Source organism: Cynocephalus volans, chromosome 6 (assembly GCF_027409185.1).
Source record: "Cynocephalus volans isolate mCynVol1 chromosome 6, mCynVol1.pri, whole genome shotgun sequence".
Taxonomy (NCBI): domain Eukaryota; kingdom Metazoa; phylum Chordata; class Mammalia; order Dermoptera; family Cynocephalidae; genus Cynocephalus; species Cynocephalus volans.
In genome coordinates this window covers 75,899,574-75,927,411 of record NC_084465.1, presented here as the reverse complement: position 1 = coordinate 75,927,411, position 27,838 = coordinate 75,899,574, and the positions used below count along the sequence as shown (strand labels likewise).

General features: G+C 35.0%; 1 protein-coding gene across 4 annotated transcripts in view; it reads right to left on the bottom strand.

The window, feature by feature from the left end:
• The window catches only part of TMEM106B (transmembrane protein 106B), a 34,338-nt gene extending 7,928 nt beyond the window's left edge, over window positions 1-26,410 (bottom strand). Inside the window, exons 1-9 of one of the 4 annotated variants that reach the window (XM_063100624.1) lie at window positions 26,291-26,410; window positions 25,227-25,456; window positions 23,470-23,691; window positions 20,461-20,524; window positions 13,028-13,187; window positions 9,035-9,175; window positions 8,737-8,786; window positions 7,920-7,973; window positions 6,585-7,198 (exon numbers count right to left, since the gene is read on the bottom strand). In XM_063100624.1, the coding sequence (XP_062956694.1) occupies window positions 7,060-7,198; window positions 7,920-7,973; window positions 8,737-8,786; window positions 9,035-9,175; window positions 13,028-13,187; window positions 20,461-20,524; window positions 23,470-23,689 (828 nt within the window). In that variant the 5' untranslated portion in view covers window positions 23,690-23,691; window positions 25,227-25,456; window positions 26,291-26,410 and the 3' untranslated portion in view covers window positions 6,585-7,059. Of the gene's footprint in view, window positions 1-6,584; window positions 7,199-7,919; window positions 7,974-8,736; window positions 8,787-9,034; window positions 9,176-13,027; window positions 13,188-20,460; window positions 20,525-23,469; window positions 23,692-25,226; window positions 25,457-26,290 lie in introns of those variants that run through there. The other 3 variants (XM_063100625.1, XM_063100627.1, XM_063100626.1) reach the window with 3 other exon arrangements.
• Window positions 26,411-27,838: the final 1,428 nt, after the last annotated feature.

Here is a 27,838-nt window from a genome sequence, read left to right as displayed (position 1 = left end):
GGCTAGGACAATTGTCGGAATCCACTGACCGAGCCACTTGTTGGGTGAGGGCTCACAGACTCTTCAAACCTGTTGTACAGACTGGGTAATAGACCCCCTCACATGCCAGGCTGGGTCACCAGACCCCTCACATGCAGGTCCATGAGCTAGGTAATTGGGAAAGATCCCGGAAGCCATTGGCAGATGACAGCTCCATCCTCAGCTACTTCAGCAGCAGCAGCAGCAGCTTAAGCAGCCTCCGGGAGCAGCAGCGGTAGCCTCCCAGAGGGTCCTGGGGGCCCTGGGAGCAACAGCTTGCAGCAACAGCCTCCAGCAGCAGTAGTGGCCTCCCCATGACCCCCCCAGGGCATTCTGGTTTCAGGGGGGAGGGTCTGTGGATTAGAGCCACTCGTCCTTTATACTTAAGTCTGATAACCCAAGACACTTAGGTGTGAGTCAGACAACCCAGGACACCTGGGTGCACATGTGCAATTACATTAGACAATAGCCAAGGAACACCTGGGCAGACGTGCATATTTACATCTAATGCTCAGCAAGACTCCAAACCCATGAGGGACCCTGACCATTTATATTTCATTTTCTCTACATAGAGACATTGGTTCATTAGACTTATGACAGGCACCGATGGCAACCAGTCAATAAGAAATCCTCACGCCATGGAGCACACACAGCAGTTATATAGTCAACAAATCAAAGTGAGAATGCAAATCATTTTCACGTGCAGGCCCTCAATGAGCTAATATAAATCATTTTCACGTACTTAGTGTCCTGCTTCTTCCAGCATCCTATTTATCTACAGGGGACATGCCTTTCCTTGGGTAACCACCTTGGCTGGGGCAGCACTCACCCCTCCCCCTCCGCCCCCTGGGAGGACAGAGGGGGAACTCTGGAATACAAGGGAGGAGGGAATAGGGTTATGTTCAGTATCTACCCTACACCCTATTATTCTACCAAGATATTTTGGGGCACATTTCATCTAACTTCAGATCATGTACTTGATAAAAGATTTTTAAGATAGTAATTAAAATACTAACTCTAAGCTGACAAAAGTTGTTTGAATAAAACAAAAGTTTAAAACAAGTTTCAAACTCAGTTCAAAACAAAATGTTTTGAATTCAAAAACAAAAACAAAATCTTCTTTGTGATTGGACAATTCCTTTAAAAGCACCCATTTGGAAAAAAGTCATCAAATATTGGAGTGAGTTTGGAAGAAAGGGAGAGAAGAGTAGGACACTTGAGCCAGGCATTAAAAAAGATAGAATTGGGGGCTTAAAAAATGGCCAAATAATATTCTAAGGAAAAAATAATGGAACCAACAAAGGGATAAAGGAAAGAATTGTTTCCAGGGAATGACAAACATCTTATTTGGCTGGGATATAGGTGAGGGGTAATAAGAAGAAATAAGATTGTGAATTTAGGTTTGGCCAGATAATGAAAGGTTCTCAAAACCAGAGTAAGGACTTGGTGGGGTTTTGTTTGTTTGTTTGTTTTGTTTTGTTTTCCCAGTAAAAAATAAGGGAGTAGGAGCAACAGAGATTTCAAATATGAGATAGATTCCAGAGATATTACAGAGGTAGAATGGATAAAATTTGAAAACCACTTGGAAGCTAAGTGGATGAAATTAAGAGCAATCAAAGTTGATGCTAACATGGAGTTCAGATAAGGACTATAAGAATTTAAGAGCTTAAACCTAAAGGATTTCAAATATCCACACTGATTTGTGTATATCAAAAGAATTTCAAAAGCATACCTGAGATACTTGACTGATACAAATTTTATTTTTCATGCTAAAATTTTTACAAATTTTATTTCATCATACACCATTACAAGAGCAACAGTTACAACTGAATTTAAAAAATAACACTTAGGGGCATTTCTATTCATTTGCTACTGTCATAAGCATATTTTGTGACACAGACAGCAATAATAGTTATAATTACAGAACTGCTCAATTTGTAAGTTTAAAAAATGTGTCATGATAAAAGCTACCACATAATATAAACAGAGTAAGTACCCAAACATATTCTCACATACTATATTATTCTTTATTCCACAATCAGGGATTAGAATTTAGTAATATCATCATTCAAATTTCTGATCAAGTGAGCCAAGGGAGCAAACATAAAAACCATTTTCCAAAATCATTTTAGTTAATTTTAAAGACAAATATAAGACAAAACACACAAGGGAATGCTTGCTGATATTTTACGCCTAAAGCTAACTGTTGTATAATGAAATTCTGCACCTATTGCAACTTGGCATTTGTTTGATCCTACACAATAATTAAAAATAAAAGATGAATTGTACCTAGAGCACTAAGAGTCATCCAACTACAGCTGATACAGTATCTCCCAGACTTCTAGTTTCTAAAATTCTGGGGGAAGCAGGACAATTTGAACTGTAATTCTACATGGTAGTAATATTACCTTTTGGCCATTGGCCCAATACTAATCCTTTTTGTTTTTTAGTATACAAAATATGCTGGAAACATTTCTCTTAGACACATTTCAATTAATGTAATCAAACAAAAGGCAACAACTTCCTTCTAGAAGAGTTAAATTTAGCTATGAAAAACTTGCCATATATTTGTTAATTTATGGAACATTTTAGGGTCAAATACAGACCATACTATATTCTTCAATTTAGAGCCTGTGTAAAAAGAATTATAAACATAAGCACATTAGCAGTTTAAAAAATGGAAAGCATTTTTATCCCTATAGTAACTTTATATCACTTAATTTTATCCAAATTAAGGATAAATTTCCAAAATCCACTGTGAAATTTGTATTCTACGCACAAAAATACACAAATGTTAGTTCTAATCAGAATTTCGCTGACCTGTAAAAAATTTTTACTCTGAAATAAGTAAATCTGGGATATAGAAGTTAAATTTTTTATCCAAGCACATCACAAATATATTTTGTTTTAATGTAAAAATAAAATTTTTAGTGAAATGATATTTAACAGTCTTTTTTTTAACCCCACCATTTCAAACACATATTTTTTTTCTTAAAATAAACTTGTTAGATAAACATCTCATTTAAAATCTGATTTACTAAAAAGAAATAAAACGAATTACTTTAGATGTACTTGAGCCAAGTAGTTGCTGCTTCCACATGTTGTGAGCTTAAAAATCATTTCCTGATGACATTTTGGTAATCTTTTGCTTGTAACCTAATGAGTTGAAATTCAATTCATATTGCTTATCAAAGAAGACTGATATGTAAATTTAAAAACTTATTTGTAAATTTAAAAACTTACCTCTTTTAAAAAGTAGCTAACTGAAACTATTCTCTTAAATAAGATATAATCATTATATAAATAACTATTTATTTGAAGAACTTTAAAACAAACAAAATGGGGGAGAGTTGGGGACATTCCCCCTAATGAAATATCCAGAATTATATTGCAAGAATAAGGCTAAGAACCACAGAGGATTCATTAAGCTAAAGTTTCAAGTCTCCTAATATATTACTTTTATTGTTTTGACAGTCACCTCCTACCTATTTTAACACTGTGCCGTGTCATTTCCATACTATAAGTCAGAAGATCTGAAGTGAGTTATATTTTCTTGTCATGATTTTTTTTAGAGAAAATAATTACCTTACTGGCCTAAACAAACCAAGAAGTCAAACTATACACAAAACTACAGTCATTTAAATGTTACATACTACAGTAAAGATGGTCATTTAACAATTTCAAGCAATATATCTGGTATCTAATAATTTCATACTATTCTTATTTCAAATCTAAAATACATTAATTCTTTATTTTTTATAAAAGATTTACTGACAAAATATCAGTCTTATCTTTATTGGAATAATCAAGGGGTACTAAATTTTAATGGAAAAATTAAGCTATAGATTATGCTCAAAGTATTTTACAAGTGTTCATTCCCCATTTAAAATATTTCGGATAGCAAGTTAAAGCTACCACAATCTTAGACCATTAGTATTGTTTTGATTGTTGTTATTAACTATGTGAGCTTTTCCTCTAATTTTCAATCATACTAAGCTGAGTCAGCAGAACTTTCCAATGGATATTTTAAATGATAGAGCACACAGATAAGGGAGACAGAAAGACTAGGTCTGGCTCCAGTTAAACTATTTACTAAATATGTGATCTTCAGCAAATCCCTCAACGACTCCATGCTTCTCCTTCCCCTTTTAAAAGATGAGGATCCTATCACCCTCCTTTGTTTGACTCACATTTCTAAATGTGAAATGAGATAGGTGACTAGTCAAATATGGAGAAATAGATTTAGAAGCCCTACTATAGATACAGTTGATTTTTTTAAGTTACAAATTAGAAATTTTGAGGCAAAGGGGGGCCTAGAAATCATGGAAGAAAAACATATTAAAGAGCTCTGAAAATAGCCAACATGCCATACATGTAATATCAATAGACAGGTTAGTTTTTAAAAAATGTATTGATTACCTTTCCTATTCCCATGTAAGAAACCACATTCAACATTGACCTAAAACAATGCCTCATTCATTCTTTCCAGATTTTTTTATGGCTATACTTCTGCTTCACCTGAATGTGTTTTTAATGTTTTATTAACTTATAGCCTGTTTTGTTCCAGGCTTATTCTGCAATTACTTAACTCTCTCTGAAAGTAGTCACGGGCAATCCTTACTTCTCTTCTACTAGTTTACTTGTTCTACATTCTAATTTTTTTCTGACTCAAACTCCATTGCAACTATATGTAATAAAGAATTTTTAATTTAAAGGATGAAGAAAGATTCAAAATTAAGTCAATTTCCTGCCTCTTCAGGAGATGCTATGCACACACTCTAAAAGGATACAAGAACCACAAATCATCAGAAAAATCTGTTTAATTTACACTACGTAATTTTCCAAGATGAAAAGACTATAAAGCAAGAAAATAAATGAGGATTGATTTTTGTATGAGGCACATCTAAAAGGATAATATTGAAAAAGTGAATGGTGATTTTTAAGTAAATGGGACATGAAGACAGAGTGGGAACAAAACAGAAAATATAAAATAACATTTATTTTACATTTTTAAATTTTATATAGAGAGTCACTGATATACTATATCTCTAGCTCACTAGCTAAATGTGAAACTAGATAGGTGACCAGTCAGATATGGAGAAACAGATTTAACAGCCCTACTATAGATACAGGTGATTTTTTTAAGTCACAAATTAGAAATTTTGAGGCAAAAGGGGGCCTAGAGCATAAACAAACATAGACCATGTCAAAATGAGGGAAGGAAGAAAAATAAAATGAGAATGACTTGAAAAATACAAACAGAATCAACATTAGAGAAGTGTACAGTTTCAGGGAGAATGGGAATAGTCAGAACAAACAGCAGAAGAAACATGAAAATAAAGATTGGGTTTAACGAGAAAGTCCATGATGAATTTAAACAGGTGATTTGGGTTTAAGATGGCTGACTTGGTAATGGATTAAGGAAAGACTAAGTAGTAAAAAAAGTTAGCACATTCCACCTATTTAAAATGTTCACTCAGGAAAATGAAAATGACATGAAAGCTAAGGTGAAACCTGAATGTGTTTAAAGGCAGAATTAAACAAATGAAGCTTATATTTTATAGTTGAGAGTCAGACTGATTATTTAGACTATGTTTCAGACCTAAGTCAGGCACTTGGGGGTGGGGGACGGGAAACCTGATTTCTGTTACTAGAGAACAGAGAGATATGAACTTCGACCCACTTACTTTTTTTTTTGGTATCATAACCCCTATGCTTAGTGGTATGTATTTAAAAGGTCCTTAGAACTAGGTAAGTGAAAAGGCAAAGACCAAATGGCAAATGGCATTGAAAACATGAAACAGCAAAGTGAGTGTAGTAATTTATACTTGAAAACAATTTTAAATAAAATTAAAACCAAAAGCAGAAAATTTATGTAATGGCTTAGAGACATCATATCCATGTGATCTGGAAAGTGATGAAATTTTTAAAAGCAATACAGGTTTTATATTGATATACCCACCATCATTTAATGACAAAATTTTTGAATAATTTCTATCAAACAAATAATTTCCTCCTCTAAAACATTCATAAAATTGATAATTGGGTACCTAATTGTTGTGAAAAGTGTCTACACCACTCTTTAGTAGGAAAAGCAACATTAAAAAAAAGTGGAGTGTCAAAATATTTTATTTCAAATCTATTTTATGCCAGATCCAACAATTGGCAACTATTCACATTCTATAGGTTTCTGAATTTCATTTTCCTATATTATTTATTTTTATGAGCAACTTGGCTTTAATTTTGAATCTGTACCACTTTATTTGACATTTATTAAAGCTGTAAAAAGCCATGCATAATTTATTTACAATACTGAACATTAAATAACTATGGTTAAAGATCACATGAAAATTTCACAAAACTATAACTAATATGGAAAGACATGTGAAACACATTATTTAGGGGCCTTTAAAAATTTTAGGTACAGAATTTTGCAAAGATTATTTTGGTTTATAAGTGTTATGCAATCATTAGCTTGAAATAAGACAAACACATGCAAATAAGTAGGATTTCAACAAATGAAAAGCTAAAAACATTTAGCTAAAAGCTAAAATATGAAGTGGTTGAAATACTACCATGTAACAATGGGAATTTATAAAATAGGGCAAAAAGGTTTTTTTTTTTAAGTCTTCCAAGAATCATAGGTTCTCAGTAATTTTCTATAAAAATATTCAGAAATTAAGTTTCTCAAATTATGTTCTTCACCAAAATTATGTTTTCAGCAGTGATTGGAGCTATGACTTCTAAATAATTATTTATTCTACCATTGGGGAAGTCTCAATTTTTCCCTTTGGAAACAGGAAGAAAAAAATCAATCGGTAAATTTAGATTTAAGTAAAAGATCCTGGTACAAATATATCATTAACACAGAGTGGAGAGTTACAATAATTGCAAGTCCATATATTTTTAACCATACTCTTGAAATAGAAGTGTAAACTTCAAGTTTGTTCAATTTAAGATCTCCTCTTAGGAAATACCTCCTCTTTGAGAGTTTGGAAAATATCAACTGATACTTTTTCTCTAATGCATCTTTTGCAGTTTTTATTGATGTGGCTGAAGTACGTTTAGATATTCAGACTGCCCCAACTGATAAGTTGTGTTCCTTCCACAGTCAACATACTGGTACCTCTCCTGAGATGTCTGTTCAGAATGGCCAAAGTATGTTGTTGTCACAGTAACTCTAAAAATAAAATAAATGTGGAGAAATATTTAATAGTTATATTAAAAGTTTTTCTGCAGTGAGAATACTTTTAGATATAAAAATTCCCTTACAGGAAGGGATTATTTGATTAATGATAACTTAATATTGTGGACACAGGCCCCTTAGGTAATACTTCCTCAAAAGACAACAAAAATGACAGCTTAGCAAGCCCTACCCAAATAATTATACACAATTAACATAATTTTATTAAAACACTTTAGTTAAAAACATAAATGTTTACTACATGCTTAAAAATAATCATATAATTCTCTTATCATAGGAAAAGAGTTAATCAAACGTTATTTAATGGCCAAAATACCAAACCTATAACCAACGTTTTAATGGCTTTGATAACACCCAATTTACAAACCAGTAACATTATCTTTCCTCATTACTGTTAATGATTATTTACGAAGACAGCAAAAAACTGGATGCTGGGCTCAGTCCTATCTCAACCCCTGCCATATTCCTGAGCTCTTGTAATGTCCAGATTCACTATTTAGCAGCCATGTGATACTTCTCCGAGTAGCCATTTCCTAATTTGTACAGTGGGACAATATTTACTCAAACTCATAGCACTCTTGTGAGGTGTAAAACCCAACTGAGATGGCATTTGCAAAGATGTTGTGTATGCTATAAGCCAATGTTACAAATCTGAAATTTTAAAAGAAATATTTCTCTAAAAAAAATTCATACTTACTGCATCATGAGTACTATGTTATGCACTTTGATGGATGCCAGTGTACAGAAATCACTGTTAAAGAGATTAAAATGTGAACAAATACAAGTTATTAAATTATAAATTTAAATTTCTTCTTCCTATGTTAAAGTTATTAAAAATATATAATAAACAAGCATTTATTGCTTGAACATTTGCTATACTTCAAATAATAACTTATATTGGTGACTTCTTAGTGTAAAAATATATGCATTTATAACATCACAGGTGTAGAGTCATTTTAACATTTCAATTTATTTATACTGTACATTTTGCTCACCTTTTGAAATTTTAATAACCAGTTTATTAGCTACCCAGAAACTCTATATCTAGGTTTATTTCAAAAGATGATGAAAATTTATAATTAATTATTTTTACCTTACAAGAGTTAATAATTATTTAGACTTAATTTTAAAACTTCAGAATGTTAAACCGATAATAGAGTATTATTACTTTATTAGCATTTTTAGTCCTCCTACACCAAAACATCAACAAATACAATATACGAGAATATGCTTCTTAACACAGTAACTAAAAATAAAGTGACATGGTATACGTATACTAATTTTGAAAAATAATAAAAACCAAATTTTATGTGTATAGCTATATGTACATAAATGTTATATATACTGAGGAAGAGAAGAACAGAGATGATCAGAGGTCAGAAGGAATATTCCAAAATGTGTTCTTTTTGATAAATAAGATCATGGAAATTTAAAATATATATATATATTCTTTACACTTTATTCTATGTACTTTGTTATTTAATAATACAAAGTTATTAAAAATCAGGACTCACTACATATAACTCATTTCCTCTGCTATAATAGTAGGTACCATGTAATCAATCTGAAAGGCAAAAAAAGAAAAAAAATCAATAAAGGAACAAAACATCAAATATTTCAGATACACTTCATAACTTCAAAGAGTTAAAAGTCTTTCCCTTTATGAGCTTGAGTAGAAGATTTCCTCTTATTCATGTATAGGACACATTCCAAAATCAAGTTTTTGAGGAAATCCCCCACCTCCCTCAAGTTATGTGATTATACAAGGTAGACACTCTGACTTCTCCAAAATATTTCATGACTGAGGCTTACTTGTTTCATGTCAAGTGGACCAATATTGGTTATGTTGTTTAGGCGTGCCTTTCCAATAACAGTTTTTGAAAACTGAACTTGAGCAGTGATGTTTTCAACTTCAACAGAATAATAGTTATTGTTCGTTATATTTAGAGTGTTCTGCAAAAGAAAGGAGACGGTAAATGTACAAATTATCTGAAAATAAGGATACAAATACATATTCCAAATAAAGAAAATGACTTCAGCTGTGGCTATGCTACCTTTATTAGAAGGAAGAAAAAGTATTACAACAAATGTCAAAGAACATACTAAATGAACCTATTATTTTGTTTTATGCACAAGCACTATGTATATAATAAGTGTATAATAAACACAATTCAAAATAAAAATCAAAATGACCCAGAAAATGATACAGTATAGCAATACAGAAAAACGAATGTTAGGAAAATGTATCTGTGGCCTTAGTTAGCAAAAGTTCAATAAAAATAAATTTAAAATTTCATCTAAATTTTTACTAACTCTTAATATATACAAACTATTAGTAAGCTGTTTCCTATCCTATTAAATACCAAGATAACCATTAAAAATGTTAAAAAATAAACTTTTTTGTTTAAGGAAAATTGTTATTTTAATTTATACACTAGTAGAGATTTACACCAGAAATGGGAAAGATTCAAGTCTGGTTGGTTGGGCAGAAATGAGGTTGCATCATTCCTATTCTAAGTAACAGCCGGGGTCAGCTTCTGCACTTCTAACTTAGAACTACTGACTCAAATTACTTTAGAAAACAGTCAATAAAAATAAGAAAAAAATGTCAAACCAAGAAATAACAGATAATAAATAAAATATCTAAAACAGTCATAGCAAAAATACCATAAACAAAACCAATAAACATTAAATGGAAAATATAGAAGAAATATTTGTAGGGCAGATAGCAATGTCTCAGTAAACAAAGATAAAAACGAATGTGCTAGGGATCAGTAATTATATGATTAGATTTATGCATTCACTTAGATTATTATAGTTATAAATGTAAAATTTTTTAGAAATTCTATAACATAGGACAAATAACTTTTAAGCTAAATATACAAACATTTCATTTTTGGTTCTTAATAAGCACATCAACTTTATTTCTAGACACAATAGGAAAGGGACTGTTAATTTGAGGTCAGTGGATCTTCTGATGCAGACCAAGGGATGGGATTTAGGAGAATCTTGGAAACTTCTGTATATGCTAAATAATATCGGTACATGCCTTTCGCTGAAGTGTCCATAATTTCATTAGAATATTAAAGGGATCAATGATGCAAAACAGACTGAGAACAAAAATACTTATGAGAATTAGAGAAAACTATATTGAGAAAGAAAACACAAAGATAAACATTAAGAAAAACAAAAATAAGATAGGATAAATAAAAATTTAGTACAAAAGGTCAGACATTTTGTTGCTGAGAGCAGTGAGAATCCATTTAATTTACAAATCAAAAAGGACCTCAATCATAAGCTTTAAAATAATGATGTTATTACCAAAGGTCTTAAATGATCTATGATCTTTAATAGGCAAACTTACTTTCAAGAATTTATCCTAAAGAAATAATATAAAATGAAAATACTTTAGGCACAAAGATGTCTTCTGAATAAATATTTGTAATAGCAAAACTAAACATCCATTAAGAAAATGGCTGAATAAATTATAATACAGTCATGTAAAAGACTACATGTGATCATTTAATATGGGAAAATGTAGTGTGATCTCAGTGAAAGTATGCATGTGTGTATATATATATGAGCGGACGTGTCTACCCTTTTATATACTGTATATATGAGAATGTTCTATTATACTTGTAAATGTATATACATATGTAAATGTATATATGCACTGTTAGCAAACACATGTAATTGTTAATAGTTAGGTCTAGGTAGTAAAAGTAAAAATAAACATTATAGAAGTTTCCAAGTATCTTAAAGTGTTAATTAAGTATTTTCATAAGTAGAAAGATAATAAATGTTACTAAAAAAGAGTAAGCAGTACTAAAATATACTTTGCCCTCTGTATCTGTGGTTCTGAATCCACAAATTCAACCAACCATAGATGAAAAACATTCAGAAAAAAAAAAGAAAAAGAAAGAAAAATAATACAATAGAAAATACAAAAAATTATAAATATATAGTGTAACAATACACAGGTACTTCAAACGATTCATGGAAAAATAGAATTAAAAGGTAATATAAATCTTTCCATGAACTTTTTGAAGACCCTTTAAATAGCATTTACACTGTGTTACCTATTATAAGTAATCTAGAGATGATTTAAAGCATACGGGAAGATGTGCCTAGGTCATACACAAGATACTAAGCGATTTTATACAAGGGCCTTGAGCATCTGTGGATTTTGGTATCAACAGGGGTACTGGAACAAATCCTCTGAGGATACCAAGAAAGGACTGTACTATTCATTTTAAGAAACAAAAGCAATATGATTCTGTTTTTCAAAATACTGTTAAATATATAGAAATCTCAGCCTCTTATCTCACTGTCATCTAGTTAAACCTAATGTACATCTAAACAATAATCTTATTTCTTATTTAATGTTTAGTCATTCTCAATTTAATTAAATACACTTTCTGGTATCTAAGAGTTAATGTCGGACTGGCCCCGTGGCTCACTCGGGAGAGTGCGGTGCTGGTAGCGCCGAGGCCGCGGGTTCGGATCCTATATAGGGATGGCCGTTGTGCTCACTGGCTGAACGCGGTGCGGACCATACCGTGCCGAGGGTTGTGATCCCCTTACCGGTCCAAAAAAAAAAAAAAAAGTTAATGTCACATGGTTTTTATTATTTATTATTACATATTCACAGTATTTGAAACTAAAACAGACTTTAGAGGTAGGCCAAAAAATCTGGCCACTGCTTTAAACATTGCACAAAAAGGAAAATATGTTCTTTGTTATCAAGGGCTCTTAAAGCGGAAAAATACCCAACAATAATTCCCTGGTCATATGAAATGACTTATAATTAGCATTGTATTATGAAAGTTTTACTCACATATATATTTTTTCCTACAGATACAGTTTCGTTTTGTTTTTAAAGCCCTTAGATTGGCAACTTTTGACAGCAATGAGGATAAATAGATCTGTGGGAGTTCTTTTTTTCCTGTAGTCAAGTAGTGATTCCACTACTTTAACATACCATTCCCTTTCACTCTGTCCTTCCCAAACTCCCTGCTCCTAACCACCACCACAGGCATCTCTACCGCAGCCTTAACCATACCATCCTCCTCTGCGAGGGAAACCAATTAAGTCCAGTCTCACTCTTCCAAACAGACACACCTCGGGCCTGAAGCCATAAATGAGTACTAATGGCATGGCCAATCGTATTTATCTGCGCTTTTTCTAATGCAGTGGTTAGCAAAGCATATTTTTTTCAAACGAATGTTCCTGTGTAAAACAGAACTTCTCTGAGGTTTTTGGTTTTTGTCTTCAGGAGTGAGGAGGCTGCACAGCCCTACTAAAAACCAGTGTCCTGGGAAACACAGAGGACATTTTCACAAATACTAATTTACAACACAGAAATCAGTCTCTTGTACATTATCTTTAAACACAATAAAGAAATGGCCTGTTAAAAATGGCAAAAGTAATATTTCACAAAATACATGGAAATGAAAATGTTATGTTTATAACATCTATCAAATCAACTATGTTAATACCTTGCCAGGAGCTATTCAGACTCAAATGTTGAAAAGTAAATTGACTGTAATACTTTTTTCTTTGCCAGAAATTGTTTAGTTTATTATACCCTTCTAAAGACATCTTCAAATGCTAAATGATTGTGTATATATGCATAATTGCAAGTATCTATTACTCACCATTTTTAGCATTACCAGAAATGGTAGAGAAGGTCAATACAGCAGAGGCTCATAGAACGCAAACCAACCAGAGTCACGTTTAACAAACATCCTCTTAACAGAAATGAAGGAATGAAGTCAAACATTTTTAATATAAATTTGTACTTACCGTGATATTTAAATATATTGTACGCTTCTGAACATCATAACTGACATATGCTGATTTTACACCAATGTATTTCACATCAATAGAGCGAGGGAAAAGGAAAAACACAGCCAATCCGGAAAGGAGCAGACAGACAGACACAGAAGCCATCACATACAGCTTTCTGAAAAGGAAAAAGTAGTATATAAATACATGTGCATCAAAAATTACATAATGCAACATTACAGAAGATATTTTCAATCTTAATTTCCCCCTATACATTATGCTATCAGAAAAACATGTATAGTTTTACCAAATTTTCACTCTTAAAGTATTTGGTAAGGTTGAGTCTGAGTCTATTAACCGTTTAAATGTTCTCCTTAACAGATGAATTCACCTTTTTGGAGACTGGGATTTCAGGCTAATACAGGTTATACAATATCCTTTATCCAAAATGCTTGGGATTTCTGAAATGTTTCAGATTTCAGATTTTTTCGGATTTTGTAATATCTGCATTATACTTACTTGTTAAGCATCCCAAATCCCAAATCTGAAATGCTCCACTGAGCATTTCCTTTGAGTATCATGTCAAAAAATTTTGTATTTCAGAGCATTTCGGATTTCAAAGCATTTTGGATTTCAGATCTGGGATGTTCAACCTGTAATAGCCAGAGCATTTACTGTAGTGATTCCCAAACGAGGCTAACATTAGAATCAAGCTGAGGAGCTTTGTACGAATACAGATTTTGAAACTCCCTTCTGAATTCACTGAAGCAGAATTTTTACATGTGAGTTTTGCCATGATATAATCCCCTAAAGTCACTGCTCATCAGAACCACCTGGGAAGCTCTTTAAGACTAATATTGATAAAACTACATGCTTCATCAATCTCACTATGATCAGGTCTTTTAGTTTCCTCATCCCAAAGTACATATGTACTCAGTTTTTAAAACATTGTTTACACTGATCAACTTTGCTTTGAAGATGTTACAATGTTTTTTAAAAATCAAGAAAAGAGATAATATTATGCAAGTATAAGACAAGGAAAAAATAAACCTTATATACCTTTACTGTTCTTCTACCTCTCCTGAAATATACCTCTCACTCTCTCTTTTCTTTCCAATCTCCAGAGACAAAAATTTGCTCATTTCTTCAAGGTTAGCCTCAACACTAGCTTTTCAAGAAACCATTTCCTGATCTCTCCAATATACAGCCCTCTGCTGAAAGGTCATAGCACTCTTTCTGTTTCTTTTTATCTTGCATGTCACTTACTTCATCTTTTCCTTATATTCTACTCACACAAAAATTTTTCATTTTATCCTTACTTCCACTCTCTCCTCCCCACCAACTCCCTTCTAAATGCCTTGATGGATTTAATCTCTGCACACTTCAGAACAGCTATTAAAGTGCCTCCTGCAGATGTTTTATAAATAATTCTGAGTATTTTAAGTTGCTTAAGAAAAGACACCAAGATAGTTTATTAAAAAACAAAACAAGCAAACAAAATTTGCTAAATCATTGGTACTATGTCCATACTGTTGTCCTGAGCAAACAAAGAAGTTCCACCCACTCACTTTTTTTTTTTTTTTTTTTGTGACTGGTAAGGGGATTGTAACCCTTGGCTTGGTGTCGTCCGCACCACACTCAGCCAGTAAGCATACTGGCCATCCCTATATAGGATCCGAACCAGCGGCCTCACTCTCCCGAGTGAGCCACGGGTTCGGCCCACTCACTTTGGACTTTCAACCTGAGTAGCGCAGTGATCACTACTGGATTATCTATTAGGTAGTTTAAACAGATGTTTATAGTACCTACAAAACACTAAAGCAACTAAAAAAAAAAAGGCAGAAAAATACTTTTAAAATTATCACGATAAATATTCCAAACTTTGTCGGATTTTTTATACTTTTAGCTTTGTTTTTACTTTTAATTACTAGAGGCGTGTAAGCACACCAAAATCTGTTTAATGCTTAGGGCCTGTAAGTCAGCCCTAGCTGTGAATATGTGAATCAGTGTTCAAAATTACTCTGTACACCAAGTTTACAGCCATAACAAATGCTATTGAACCTGCTGGGACAACAAATTAAAAAACTGGCTAGTTAACTGACAAAGTATATAGATCTTCATTACAAAGTTCATCAGTAATAATTTTTCTTACAGCTCTAGGGACAGCAACCAAATCTTGGGAGTTAGTACTGATGAAGTTATGAAGGTTGTGTTGTATATTTGTAGTCAAGTTAGAATTACACATCTGTCAATTCCTACCTGCAGGATTGAAGGCAATTTATTTTCCTCCATTTTACAATCTATAGGTTTGTTTTTAGAATTAAATTACACAGCTAAAGTATGTAGACAAAAGCAATTAAAAATATAATTTTGGGCCGGCCTCGTGGCTCACTTGGGAGAGTATGGCGCTGGTAGCGCCGAGGTCATGGGTTCAGATCTTACATAGGGATGGCTGGTGCGCTCACTGGCTGAGCATGGTGCAGACCACACCATGCCGAGGGTTGCAATCCCCTTACCGGTCCAAAAAAAAAAAAAAAAAAAAAAAAAAAAATATATATATATATATATATATATATATATATATATATAGAGAGAGAGAGAGAGAGAGAGAGAGAGAGAGGGGGGGGGAGAGGGAGGGGGAGAGAGAGAGAGAGAGAGAATTTTTTAACTACCTCATCACAACCCCCAACTACTGGTAAACAAATAAAGACCCAGAATTGTTTCCCAAATATTTATTTTACTATAAATTGAGAAACAACAATTATTCCTGGCTTTGTGTATGTGGAGGAGTGTAGAAATGTTAAGATTGAGAAAGACCAGGGAATTTACACAGGGACAAAGCCCTTAGTGTAGATAAGAGATTTGAGGAAGAACACGGATTGTTCAAAGGGCAAAAGCCTTTAGTACAGCAAAGATCTTCAAGGATGTTCTGCTAGATTAGATAAGAACATTAAGGTCATTTCTTATCCAGCTTCACTCCTTTTCATTGGTTTCTTAAGATGCTTTACAGAGAATGCCCCATAGCCAATTTCTTTTCATTAATTTGATAAATGATTAAGTCGTTTTTCTCTTGTATTTCTTTGTCTTTACAATAAAAGCTGAAGCAAATATTGACTCAGGACTGTGCCATGCTCAGTGCAGGCTTCTCATCACTCTTAATATTTGGGCTCTGAGTAATCTTTGCTTCTCCGTCACACAGCAAGAAATGACATGTGAGCTCTGAGGGTTGTTCCCTCTACTCCTCCTGGGTGGATTTTCCTTAGTCTCAGGTACTTTCCTCACACATATGTGTTGATCAGGACTCAGCTGAAAATTAAAGAGCACCCTCTGCAGCTCTCTACCCTCTAGTACTCTGCCCTGCTAACTCTAGTCATTTTGGCTTCCTGGACTCCCTACTCCATCTCAATTCAGAAAGACCACTGAGCTCTGCCTGGGTACCTTTCCTTGTGCTGCAGCCTGGAACTTTTCTCCAGACAATAAGCTGGTACAACTGTAGGGCTTATCTCCCTTCTTTACCCTTTCTCAGTGACCACTGTCCTGTTCTGTCTGATGTCCACCATCTGAAAATATTGATACATGTATCTACCTAGTTTTTTAGTTATTTTGGGTGGGAGGTTAAATCTAGTACCTGTTATTCTAGCTTGGTCAGAAGTAGAAAATCCTATTTATTTGACTTTGTATCTCTTTGCTATTATGCTGAAAATCTTGTTCCCTTATATCATTTACATAATTACTTGTTTGATGTATAAAAATTTTAAATTACATCAATACTACTCCTAACAATGCAACAGTGCTGTGGTTTTCTCTGCCATTTGGAACACATCTCACTAAATACTGAAAATAAAAATACAATGTTTTCAAGTCACTTAAAGTAATTCTTTTAGCTGTGTTTATTTCACCAACTTGATATAAAATTTGTATCATCTGTTTCCTTTTCTTTCAATTTTTAGGAGTCACTTTTTTAACTTCTGATTTAATCTTTTAAGTTATGTTAAAAAATACAAGAGGTACTACAAAAAGTGCACAGAAAAACAGAATTAAAAGATTATATGAATCCTTCCATGAACTTTTTGAAGACCCATCATATATGGTTCTAAACAACACACACACACACACACACACACACACACACACACACACACACACACACACACACACACACACACACACACACACACACACACACACACACACACACACACACACACACACACACACACACACACACACACACACACACACACACACACACACACACACACACACACACACACACACACACACACACACACACACACCCCTTACTTGCTTACCTGTTCCCTCTTCCAAGTAAGTTCCCTTCCAAACTCTAAGAGTAACCAATGTTATTAGTCTTCGGTTTATCTTTCTATTGCTTCTGTGTGTGTGTGCACTTTCAAATAAAAACATGCTCCAAATATCACGCTATGGTAAAATACAGTTCTTCCTCATTCCATTTTACCACTATAAATTATTAGCATAAATTATTCCACCACTGCTCTATTATTGGTTACTTGTATTGTTTCTGGTTGTTAGCTATTACAAATATTGGCACAAAGAATAACTTGTGCATACATCATTTACTATATTTGACAACTATCCTTAGAATAAATTTTTCAAAGCACAATTCTTGAGGCAAAGAGTAAACGCATATGTAATTTTCCTAGATAATGCCAAATTCCCATTCATTAGCAAGGCATAAGTATGATTGTTTTCCCTCAGTATTGCCAACAATATATGTTGTCAAAATTGTGGATTTTTGCCACCCTGATAAAAATGCTATGTCAGTGTAGCTTTAATTTGCATTTTTTTTATGAGCAAGATCAAACATCTTTTCATATGTTTAAAGATCATTTGTAAACTGGCTGTTTGTGCTTCTATTCTTTTTTTCCTTTGGTGGTTGGCGTTTTTCATCTCAAGTTTTGAAGCTCTTTGTAGAGTAAGGATATTGATCCTCTGACTGTGATATGACTTGCAGACATTACTTCCCAGCTGGCCATTTGTACTTTGACTTCAATTAAGGTTTTGTTTTCATCCTGTAAAAGTTTATCTATACTTTATTAAATTTACCTGTCTTTTCTTTCATAACTTCTAGATTCTAAATCATAGTTGTAAAAGTTTTCTCACTTTCAGGTTATAAAGAAATTAAGCCTAATTTCTTTTACATTCATATCTGTCCACACATTTTATAACAAAGGGTCAGACTGTTTATAAAATCCTTCATTCATTTTCTTTCCATGATTACTAAATATGTTACTCTACTGCTCACTTGTTTGAAGCACTGTGGTCAAGAAGTAACATATCAATCTGATTTTCGATCCCTTACAAATTAACTGATCCATTTGCCTGGGTGTTCAGAGGGGTTTTTCGTTTTGTTTTGTTTTTAACCTTCAAAGTCCAGGAATTTTATTAGAATGGGTTTTTTTCACCCCAGTGTGGTGTCTTTTCAATATACAGATTCGCGTCTGTAGAGGATTGAATTATGTCTCCCCAAAACTCATTGAGGCTTGAATTGTGTCCCCCAAGTTTTAGGTGTTAGAAACTTGGCCCCCACTGTGACTGTTAAGAGGGTGGGAAATACTATTATGGTAACTGAAAGGTGGAGCCTTGAAGAGGTGATTAGATTTTAAGACCATGAAGTAGCTAATGGTTTAAAAAATGGTGGTCAGAGGTGTGTTTAAAACTGCTTTAAGAGAGAGGGGATTCTGTCTCTCTTTCTGCTCTTACATTCTCTGCTCTCACTTTCTGCTCTCCCTGCTTCCACCATCTTGCAATGTGATACTCTGCCATCACTGAAGGCACCACCAAACAAAGCCTTCATCAGATGTGTTCCATGGACTTTGGATTTCCTAGTTTACCTTTGAAACTATAAGCAATAAATTTTGTTTTCTTATAAATCACCTAGTTCTATGTATTTTGTTAGAAGCAACAGAAATAGACTAATACAATGTCTTCTTTTCACTTCAGGGAAGAGTTCTTGAATTAAATGTTTGGTATTTGTTCAGTTCTACTCCTTTGATTTTCTTCAGAGGCTCTAATTACATACTTGTTCAATTTTCTTTGTCTTCTGTATCACTTTCTCTCAAAACCTTTTCATTCATTTGTGTACGTGTGCTTTCATTCCTCCTGTTTATCCTCTATTGTCCTTACTATACTTTCCAGGGAATCTATTTGCACTTGTATTTGCAAGTGTTGTAAAAAAAAATTTTTTTTCTAATTCTTTCCAGGGGTCTATAGACTTCTCCTTTCACATCCTCCCATTGTTCAGCTATTTCATTTTGAGCTTTTCAACATCTGACTTATGCTGTACTGTCATAGCTTCTATAGTAATTTCTATTAGTACATTTCTATTAGTACATTTTATAACATCAAGTTAAAGTTTCCACCTGCTTTTCTCACATACTTTTATCATTTCAGTATTTTGCTCAGTCCACTTTCTTTGACTTTTTAAAAAATACCTTTGTATGATGCTTGACTGCAATCCCTTCCTGTTCCTCATGATTAAATGAGACGAGTTTTTGTACTTTTTAAGAAAAGATTCCATTTTGGGTGATGGGGAGGGGCCAGAGTTGCTTTCCTAGCTTCACTGCTCAAGGGCTTCATCCTCTGGTGTTGCACAAAGTATTAAAAAAGGTGGCCTGTATGTGTATTCACCTCCAGAGTACTGGGATTATCTCCTAGTATCTGAATCTTTTCTCTCCTCTACTCCTAATTCCTGCCCTACAGATACTAGATTCTACACATAAGGGCTTTTTTCCTTAGGATGTGTCTCTTTCCTTTTGCAAAGTTTTTGTTGAGTGTTCCTAATGTCTTTGGGGTCTTAAGATGGCCCTGTTACTTCTGATCTTTTCATGGCCCCTTAGTGGATCACTGTGGCCTTTTTGCACTTTCTTCAAGCTAAGGCATGCAGAGTCTTCCCATTTTAACAGGTTATTCTCAGAAGTAAGTGGTAGGAGTACTCTCAGTGAGGTCCTCTTTCCTGGGGGCAGATTATGTGCTTTGTGCATATGGGCTCTTAGGACCCTTAAGAGCTCCTTTTTAGCTTCCTTTCACAACCTCCACACAGCTGCTAAGTATGTTTGAGTCCCTGCTATTACAGTCTGAATATCATTTTTATTCTGGGGTTGTTGGTAATACCTTATTATCCATGACATGGATTGTGTGTGTTTGTGTGTTTCCTAATGCTATTCTAGATCTGTTTTAATACACAGATTTGAGAAGATACAGATACCACGCTGCTTTCATGACCTCACCCCAACCAGGAATCCTTTTTGTTTGTTCCATGACACAAGGCATATGATGGCATAACTTAGCATCCTGATAGCATTTTTCCTTTTAATAATTTTAACTAGAATAATTATTTATGTATAATTTGAAAAGAAAAAATGCAAAAAACAAAAACAAAAAACTGCCTTTTTCTTAAAACCACTTACGTTCTTCTTGGCCTTAATCTCTGATCACTATATGGAATCAATGCCACCAGTTGATTTTCTTGCCCTAAAAGTGAAAGGAGTAGGTTTAGAAATTTATTAACATGCTGAATTTAAAATATAGTGTTGCCCCATCAAAATCTGGTTGGGAAGATCAGAATACCATCTGGCTTTAACCTCATTCCTTTAGTAAACTGCTCTCCAACTCTTCAATAATTATCCAGCAGAAATTGAATTCTAGAGAAAACACTGTGTTTTTTCATACCTACATGTTTGGCTCCATTATTATTTCTTCCACTGATTAAAAAAAATCTAAAGTTCCAGCTTTCAGTATCTGAATTTACCAAGAAAGTCTTCCTTCAGCTTCACTGTTTTCCATTAAGTCTCTGATTTGGTTATGTGGATGACAGCAGAAGAATAATATTGCTATCTCCCTTTCATGAGCCCTCTATCATTGCCTCCCTCGAAAACCAAAACTGACACATACTAAGTCTCAAGTTTCAAGAGCTCTTACATAATGAGCCTTCCACGACCCATTCAGGTCACACCTCAATCCACATTAAAATCACTTTAAAATCCATGATTTCTTTCTTGGGTTAAGCTATATCCATAAGGTTTAATGGCTAAATGGACCTTTAAATGTCAATTTTCTAATCTTATCAGAAGTTGCCTCTTCCTATCAATTATTAAATTATTGAATTGTCAAATTCCCTTTAAAGCTTTCTATAATGCTTTCATTATTCCTCCCTGATACTTCCACACCCTTCCTCTCATCTATACTCCCTTTATCACACCCACATATAGTTATAATATAAATATACATGACATGTTTATATGTATCTCTGCATGTTTACATATCCCATGTTGCTTAGTGGTATTCATCTGGCTAAACTACAATAATGGTTAAAACCAACCCTCTAGCTATTATGCCTATATCCACACAACTAAATGTGGATAGAGAAAAACATACAACTATACTCACTGGTCTCATTTTTGATCACTAATCTTAATAATGCAAACAATCATACTATATTTCCCTAGTTCACACTCTCAATCTGACTCTCTAAGACCACAATTTCATAGCTTCAACTCTCTCTTCAAACCTTCAATATCTTCTCCCCATTCTCATTCTTAGTTCATGATGTGGCAAACAAAAGAGAACTTCTACAAGCTTCTACCATCACTATCTGCTTCTGTGTCCATATAGTCTATTTTCTCTCTTATTACAAAGGAAAAACTGCCCGTGCTCCTCCCTATAAATAAGAGCAGCCCTCTGCACTTGTGCACTAGATCTCATCCCCTTTCAACTACTCAAGGACGTTGCTCCAAAAATTCTCCCGTCTCCTGAATTACCCAACGTTTTCTCTATGGATCATTCTTATCAGCACAGAAACATCTATAATTCACTCCATCTTTAAAAAATCCCTCTCCTTACCTCAGAGTGCCCTCCAGCTACCACGTCTCTTCCCTCCTTTCCTATAGGGCAAAACTCCTCAAAAAAGCTGTTTTCTCTATATATAACTTCTCTCCTCCTATGAGCTCTTGATCCCACTGTATGGTGCTACACATGCCTTTACAAACTACCTAACTGCTCTTTCAGGGAGTGGCCTCCATACTACCAAATCCAATGGTCATTTCTCAGTCTTCACATTACTTGATCTATCAGTAGCATCTAACAGTTGATAATGCTTTCCTCCTTGGCACACTTACTTCATTTATCTTCCAGGACACCAGATACAGAGATTTCCTCCTCCTACTCTAGCTGCTCTTTCTGAGTATCTTTTGCTAATCTTCTCATGTCACTGATCTCAAAATACTGTAGTGTCCTGGGGTTCGGTTGATGCTCTCCTCCAGCTCACCATTAAGTATTATCTATACGTTGATGACTCCAGGCTGGGTCATGCACTTGAATTCCAGACCATTATTATAACTGCCTATTGAAACTATCTATTTCAATGTCAAACAGGCATCTCCAAATATGCATGCCTACATTTGAGCTCCTAATCTCTTACCTGACACACACACTCAAATCTTCCGTTCTCCATTTTAATAAATTGTTACTGCATTCTTTCAGTTGCTCAAGACAAAAAAGCTTTGGAGTCATCCTTGATTTCTTACTTTCCACAATCCATATCCAGGCTGCTAAAAAAGCCTATTCGTCATTCGTCAAAAATATAAGACTGCAAGAACAGTCCCTTAATTCTTTCCTCAGCCTGGTGCACTATTCCCTTCAATTAGAATAGTTCTATTACTCTCTAACAGCTACTGTCTCTACAAAGATAAAACCATCACATTTAAAGGCCAAGGCAAATATAATCTTCTCCAACTCCAACTCAAGGCATTTCTCAGAGACTCTGGTATACCTTATATAATTGCTTCGTCCTTTTTCCCTCAGGGTCTCTCCGGAGTCACATACCAATGTTTACCAAGCAGAGAATCAGAAGAGCACAAGGTATCTTTATTATTTCTACTTATTGCCATTGATACTAAAGTAGCCTACAAACATAGGGGATTATTTCCTTCTGACTTCCCCTATGATAAACCATGAATATATATATATATATATATAATTTTTCCAATTTGCTCATCTTCAAATACTATCCCTCTTCATGGAGTTCCTTTTATAATTAACTAATTAGGGCATGACCAGCTCATTATTATTCTTTAGATAATGAATTAACAATATTAGGTTACTCAATTACTTAAATTGCATCTAACAACCAATATAGCAAAGCGACTATGACGTGACTTTTATAGATGCCAAACAGAACTAAAAGTTTTCAATCAAGAGACAGCATATATCTGCTATAATAGCAGAAGGGAAAGAAAAATACTGTAGATAGTGATGTGGTTTTCATTATGCTTTAGGAAGCTTAATTAATATTTTCATGTTTGTATCCTTTTGACTGAAGATAACTGATAAAGTTTTTTGCCTACACCCATGGGTTTTATTATATTTGAACAAATGCCTGGAATTATTCTTTAAAAGAAAAACCACATAACAACACATACCCCTAGGAATTCTTCCTGTTCCTTGACAAGTGGGGCAAGTGACACTATCTCTTCCTGTAAATTCCACATAAGGAAACTGAGAGACATCTCCATTTCTTCCATCTTCATTATGGACTTCATTATTAACCAATCCATTCCTCATATTTTCAGTTGATGTGATTCCATCATAAGCATCTTCTTTATTTGAATGCAAAGGCAAATGAGAAAGAGACTTTCCCATGTCTAAAGAAAAAAAAAATCTTACAGTAAACTTCAGGGAGAAAAGTACACTCCAGAACTCTATGGGATATTTATATTAATCTAGTTAATTCAGAACTGCAAGAAAGTGTTCAAACTATTTGGGGGATTAAAATTATATTCAGTCAAAATAATGTCTGTAATAGGAAACCATTTACCAGAGTCCAGAAGTGTTTTTCTAACAAACTATTATAAAATGATATCCTATCAGGTTTGTAATGAGAATATGCTTTTAAACAACATTAACATTTCACAAAAGTCTACACTCTGAAGAGAAACATGTGGGCTTTATTTTTCTTATAAGAGAAAAACACATTCTACCTTTAAATCTGTTAATAGTAAAGACAAAAGTTGCTTTGGGCAGATTACAACTAAGTATTAGGTGTATCACTAGGTAATTTCAAAGTAGTACTTTTCAGCCTTTTAAAATTCATGCCCCTTTATGATAAATAAAATTCACAATATTCTTCTCCTTCTCACTTCCATTCTTATATTTTTTTCTCTTTTTTTCGGCGGCTGGCTGGTATATGGATCTGAGCCTGTGACCTTGGTGTTACAAGGCTGTGCCAACTAAGCTAACCAACTGAGCTAACTGGCCAGCCCTACATTTCTTGCTTTAAACATTTAAACACTCACAACAACAACAACAAAACTCTCAAATCATGCAGATTTTCTTTGATTCAACAGTTGCCAGAGTTAAAATTATGAAGCTAATATTCCAAAATATTAACTACAGGGCTGGCCAATTAATCAGTTGGTTAGAGCGGGTGTTGTGAAACCAAGGTCAAGGATTCGGATCCCCATACCAGCCAGCCCCCAAAACAACAAAAATACATAAAATATACTTTACAGATACAAAGCAGCAAAATCTTAAAAATTAACTTCAAAATTTTAGCATAGCAGTATCAAAATAATACAGGGAAAATTAAATATAAATTTAAAAGCCAAGTATGAATACTAATTCTTACTAGTATCTAGACAAAAATAACCTCTGTAGGTAGGTAATACAGTGACACTGCAGTTAACATCATACAATCCTAAGGCTGAAAATAACTTAAAAGTCATATAATCCAACCTGTTGATATTCTGAGGAAAAGTTTAAATAAAAGGGGAGAGTAAAATTTAAACATAATGTAATTCTACTCTTTCTAAATTTAATCATATATCTTTTATCAGTTCCTAAAAGTAAATTATAGACATTCATACAGATATTTCTTTTAAAGTTTTCCATTTACTTTAATAAGGAAAACTGACACTCTAAATAATTCAACTTATCCAATGGTAAGAAGAAAAATTTGCTTTTTAGGATTGGCATGCCATCCATTGGTTGCAATCACTCAAACACAGTGTAAACAGCAGGATAAAAAGAACTATACAGCTAGTGTACAAACTTAAAATTGTAGAATGAGGCTTAAGGCCTCCCCCCCCCCCCACTATTTCATTACTAAAAAAATCTACCCACACATTGCCCACACAAGTTCAAAATCAAAAATTATTTATGACTTCTAAAATAGCATTACCTTAATTTGGCTCAATGACATTAAATCTGATTCAAACCAACACTTGCCAGCCACAGGTGGTTCAGAAGTGATTTAACATCACTGTCTCCAAACACTGTGAATTCGGGGTCTATGAGGAACATTGGATGAACTGGGATTAGATGAACTAGCCTCAGTAGCAAGGTCTCGGTCACCTTTTCTGGAATCTCAGTCAACACAGCAGGGGTGTAAATTGCATCCTACTGGAAGGCCTTGGGGGAAAAGATACATAAGGCAAAGTTGGGTGGCTCTTGGTCTGGGGCTCTTCTCTAACAGCTGCTTTGATCTATCCTGCTTTAGGCAGGTGTTTGGACAAGCGCCAGACACTTTCAGGTACTGGGAATCCCTGTCTATCGTACTATATTTTCCTCAGAACACTGACAGGTACAGTCACTTACTCCTGGAGATTCGTTGGTTTAAAAAGGTGTGCTAGACCCCTTTCTCCTCCTCCCTGTGCTCAATGTTTTTATCGCAGTCTCTTAATATACTGAAAACCAACACGGATATCAGATTCAGTACGGAAAGGATAAAAAAAACCAACAACGACGACGACAACAACAACAAAACCACAGCACTCCATTTCCTTTAAATGATTCGTGATCTGTGCACACTGGTTTCAGTTTTGAAAGGACTTGAGAAAGAAAATAACCAGCGCTTTTCAAAACGATCCATAAACAAAACACAGCACACAGCCTATTCCGTAAAGGTTAAAAATAAGATCCAGGCAACCGGGCAAGAAAATTCAAGAACAGCAAAACCAAGGGCCACCTGGCTGCTCAAGGTGTGCAGGGGCCTGGGATCGACCCCGAGCGCTGGGCTTGGGCCGAAGCCTGGAGCTCCTTAGCAGGAGGCTGGGCCCGTGTAAGAGGCGGCGGCGTGACACCTCCACCACCATCCCTGAGCACCGCCCCCGTCATCCGGCGGGCCCAGCTCCCCAGCGGCCTCCCCTCCTCCACCTCCTGGTCAGTCCCGGCTCTGCCCCTGGCACAGCCGCTCGGCCCCGCTCCGGAAGGGGACCTGGGGCCTGGGCGTCCGGGGTCGCTCACCGGCACGCGGGGCGCTGCGCAGTCCCGGGCTGCTCCGGTGGGACAGGCCCTAGAACAGGGTCAACGAGTCCGCAGTCCCGGTGCCGGGGGTGGAGCGACGGGAGTCGCTGGAGCGCAGGGCTACCGCGGAGTCGGGGGCGGGGGAGGAGCCGGCCGATTACGACATCAGCTGAGGCCACGTGCTGCTGCAAACTGAGCCCGCGCCTGCGCAGAACGCTCCCGAAGGGGCGGGTGGGGGCGCAGGAGCGAGCATGACGCATGCGTCCTTCTGCCTGTCTAAAGGTTGGAAGCGCCGTTGCTATGGTTCGGTGTTTTTAAGGTTTCCCTACCTTTGCGTCTCTTAAAAGTAAAAGTTGTCGGCTTTATCCCTGGATGGCTTAAGAGTCCCTCCTCTTTTTTTTCCTCCTTACTTGGCCACTTCTTTTTGCAAAGGGACAAATGTTCACTGACAGCTCTCAGTTGACTGAGCACCCTCCTCGCGCACTTGGAAAATAACAAGTTTTTTGAGAATTCGATGAGATGTTGGTAAAAAGCATCCAGTACCGACTAGATTCACTGCCCTTGCTCTGTTCTGACAAGATCAGTGTGGCCAATGGAATATGAAGATATGCAAGAGTAAGAAATGCAAGTGAAAACAATATACAATTTAATATTTAAAATGATTATATATATACACGTGTGAGATAATGAGCTTCTCACACACTATTGGTAAAAGTATAAACTTATAAGTTTTCTGGCGGTAGTCAGCGACTATCATGACTATTAAAAACGGTCACATCCTTTGGCCCAGCAGTTCTGCTCTGGAATTTATCTTAAAACTAAGAACTCTGAAAGGATTTGTGTACAAAGTGTGTCCATTTAAATAAACAGAATGCCTAACAATGGGGCATTGATTAAATCATTATATTTCAGCTTCTTTTATTTAGCCCATATTTCCTGAAGGGGCGTTGTAGGGTTGCCCTCCACTAACACTTTGTGTTGGACTCAAAGAAATTGAGACCAAACACTTAAAGCATAGGATTTATTGAGCCAATACTACGATTGCAACCAGGGAAACGCATAGATCAGGTCGTACTGAGAAATACGCTCCAAAGGGGCCTGGAAAGCTTAGTATTTTATGATCGCACGAAGGGAGAAGAATCAAAGGAGAGAGAAAAGAGGACAGCCCCTTATCATTACATCAGTTTTTCTATTGCTTGTACCTGATGTATATGAAGGGTCTTTAAAAAGTTTATGGGAAGATTTATATTATCTTTTAATTCTGCTTTATAACGAACTTTTTGAGTTATTCTTGTAGATTTGGGATTGTTACTAGGTATGCAGGGATACCTGTATGCAGGGATCGTAGGGTATGGGATACAGGATGCATTCTAAGTTATTTTATTACTTTTCTGATGCCAGTATGTCTGCTTCTAAGTTAAAATGGTTCATGATAATGTTTTCCAAGGCATGGTACTGACTCATCCCAGATTTCCCAAGGCACTACAGTTTAGGTGACCTGGTCAGAGCAGATTTTTTTAGTCATCTTTTGAAATAAATAGCTTGGTT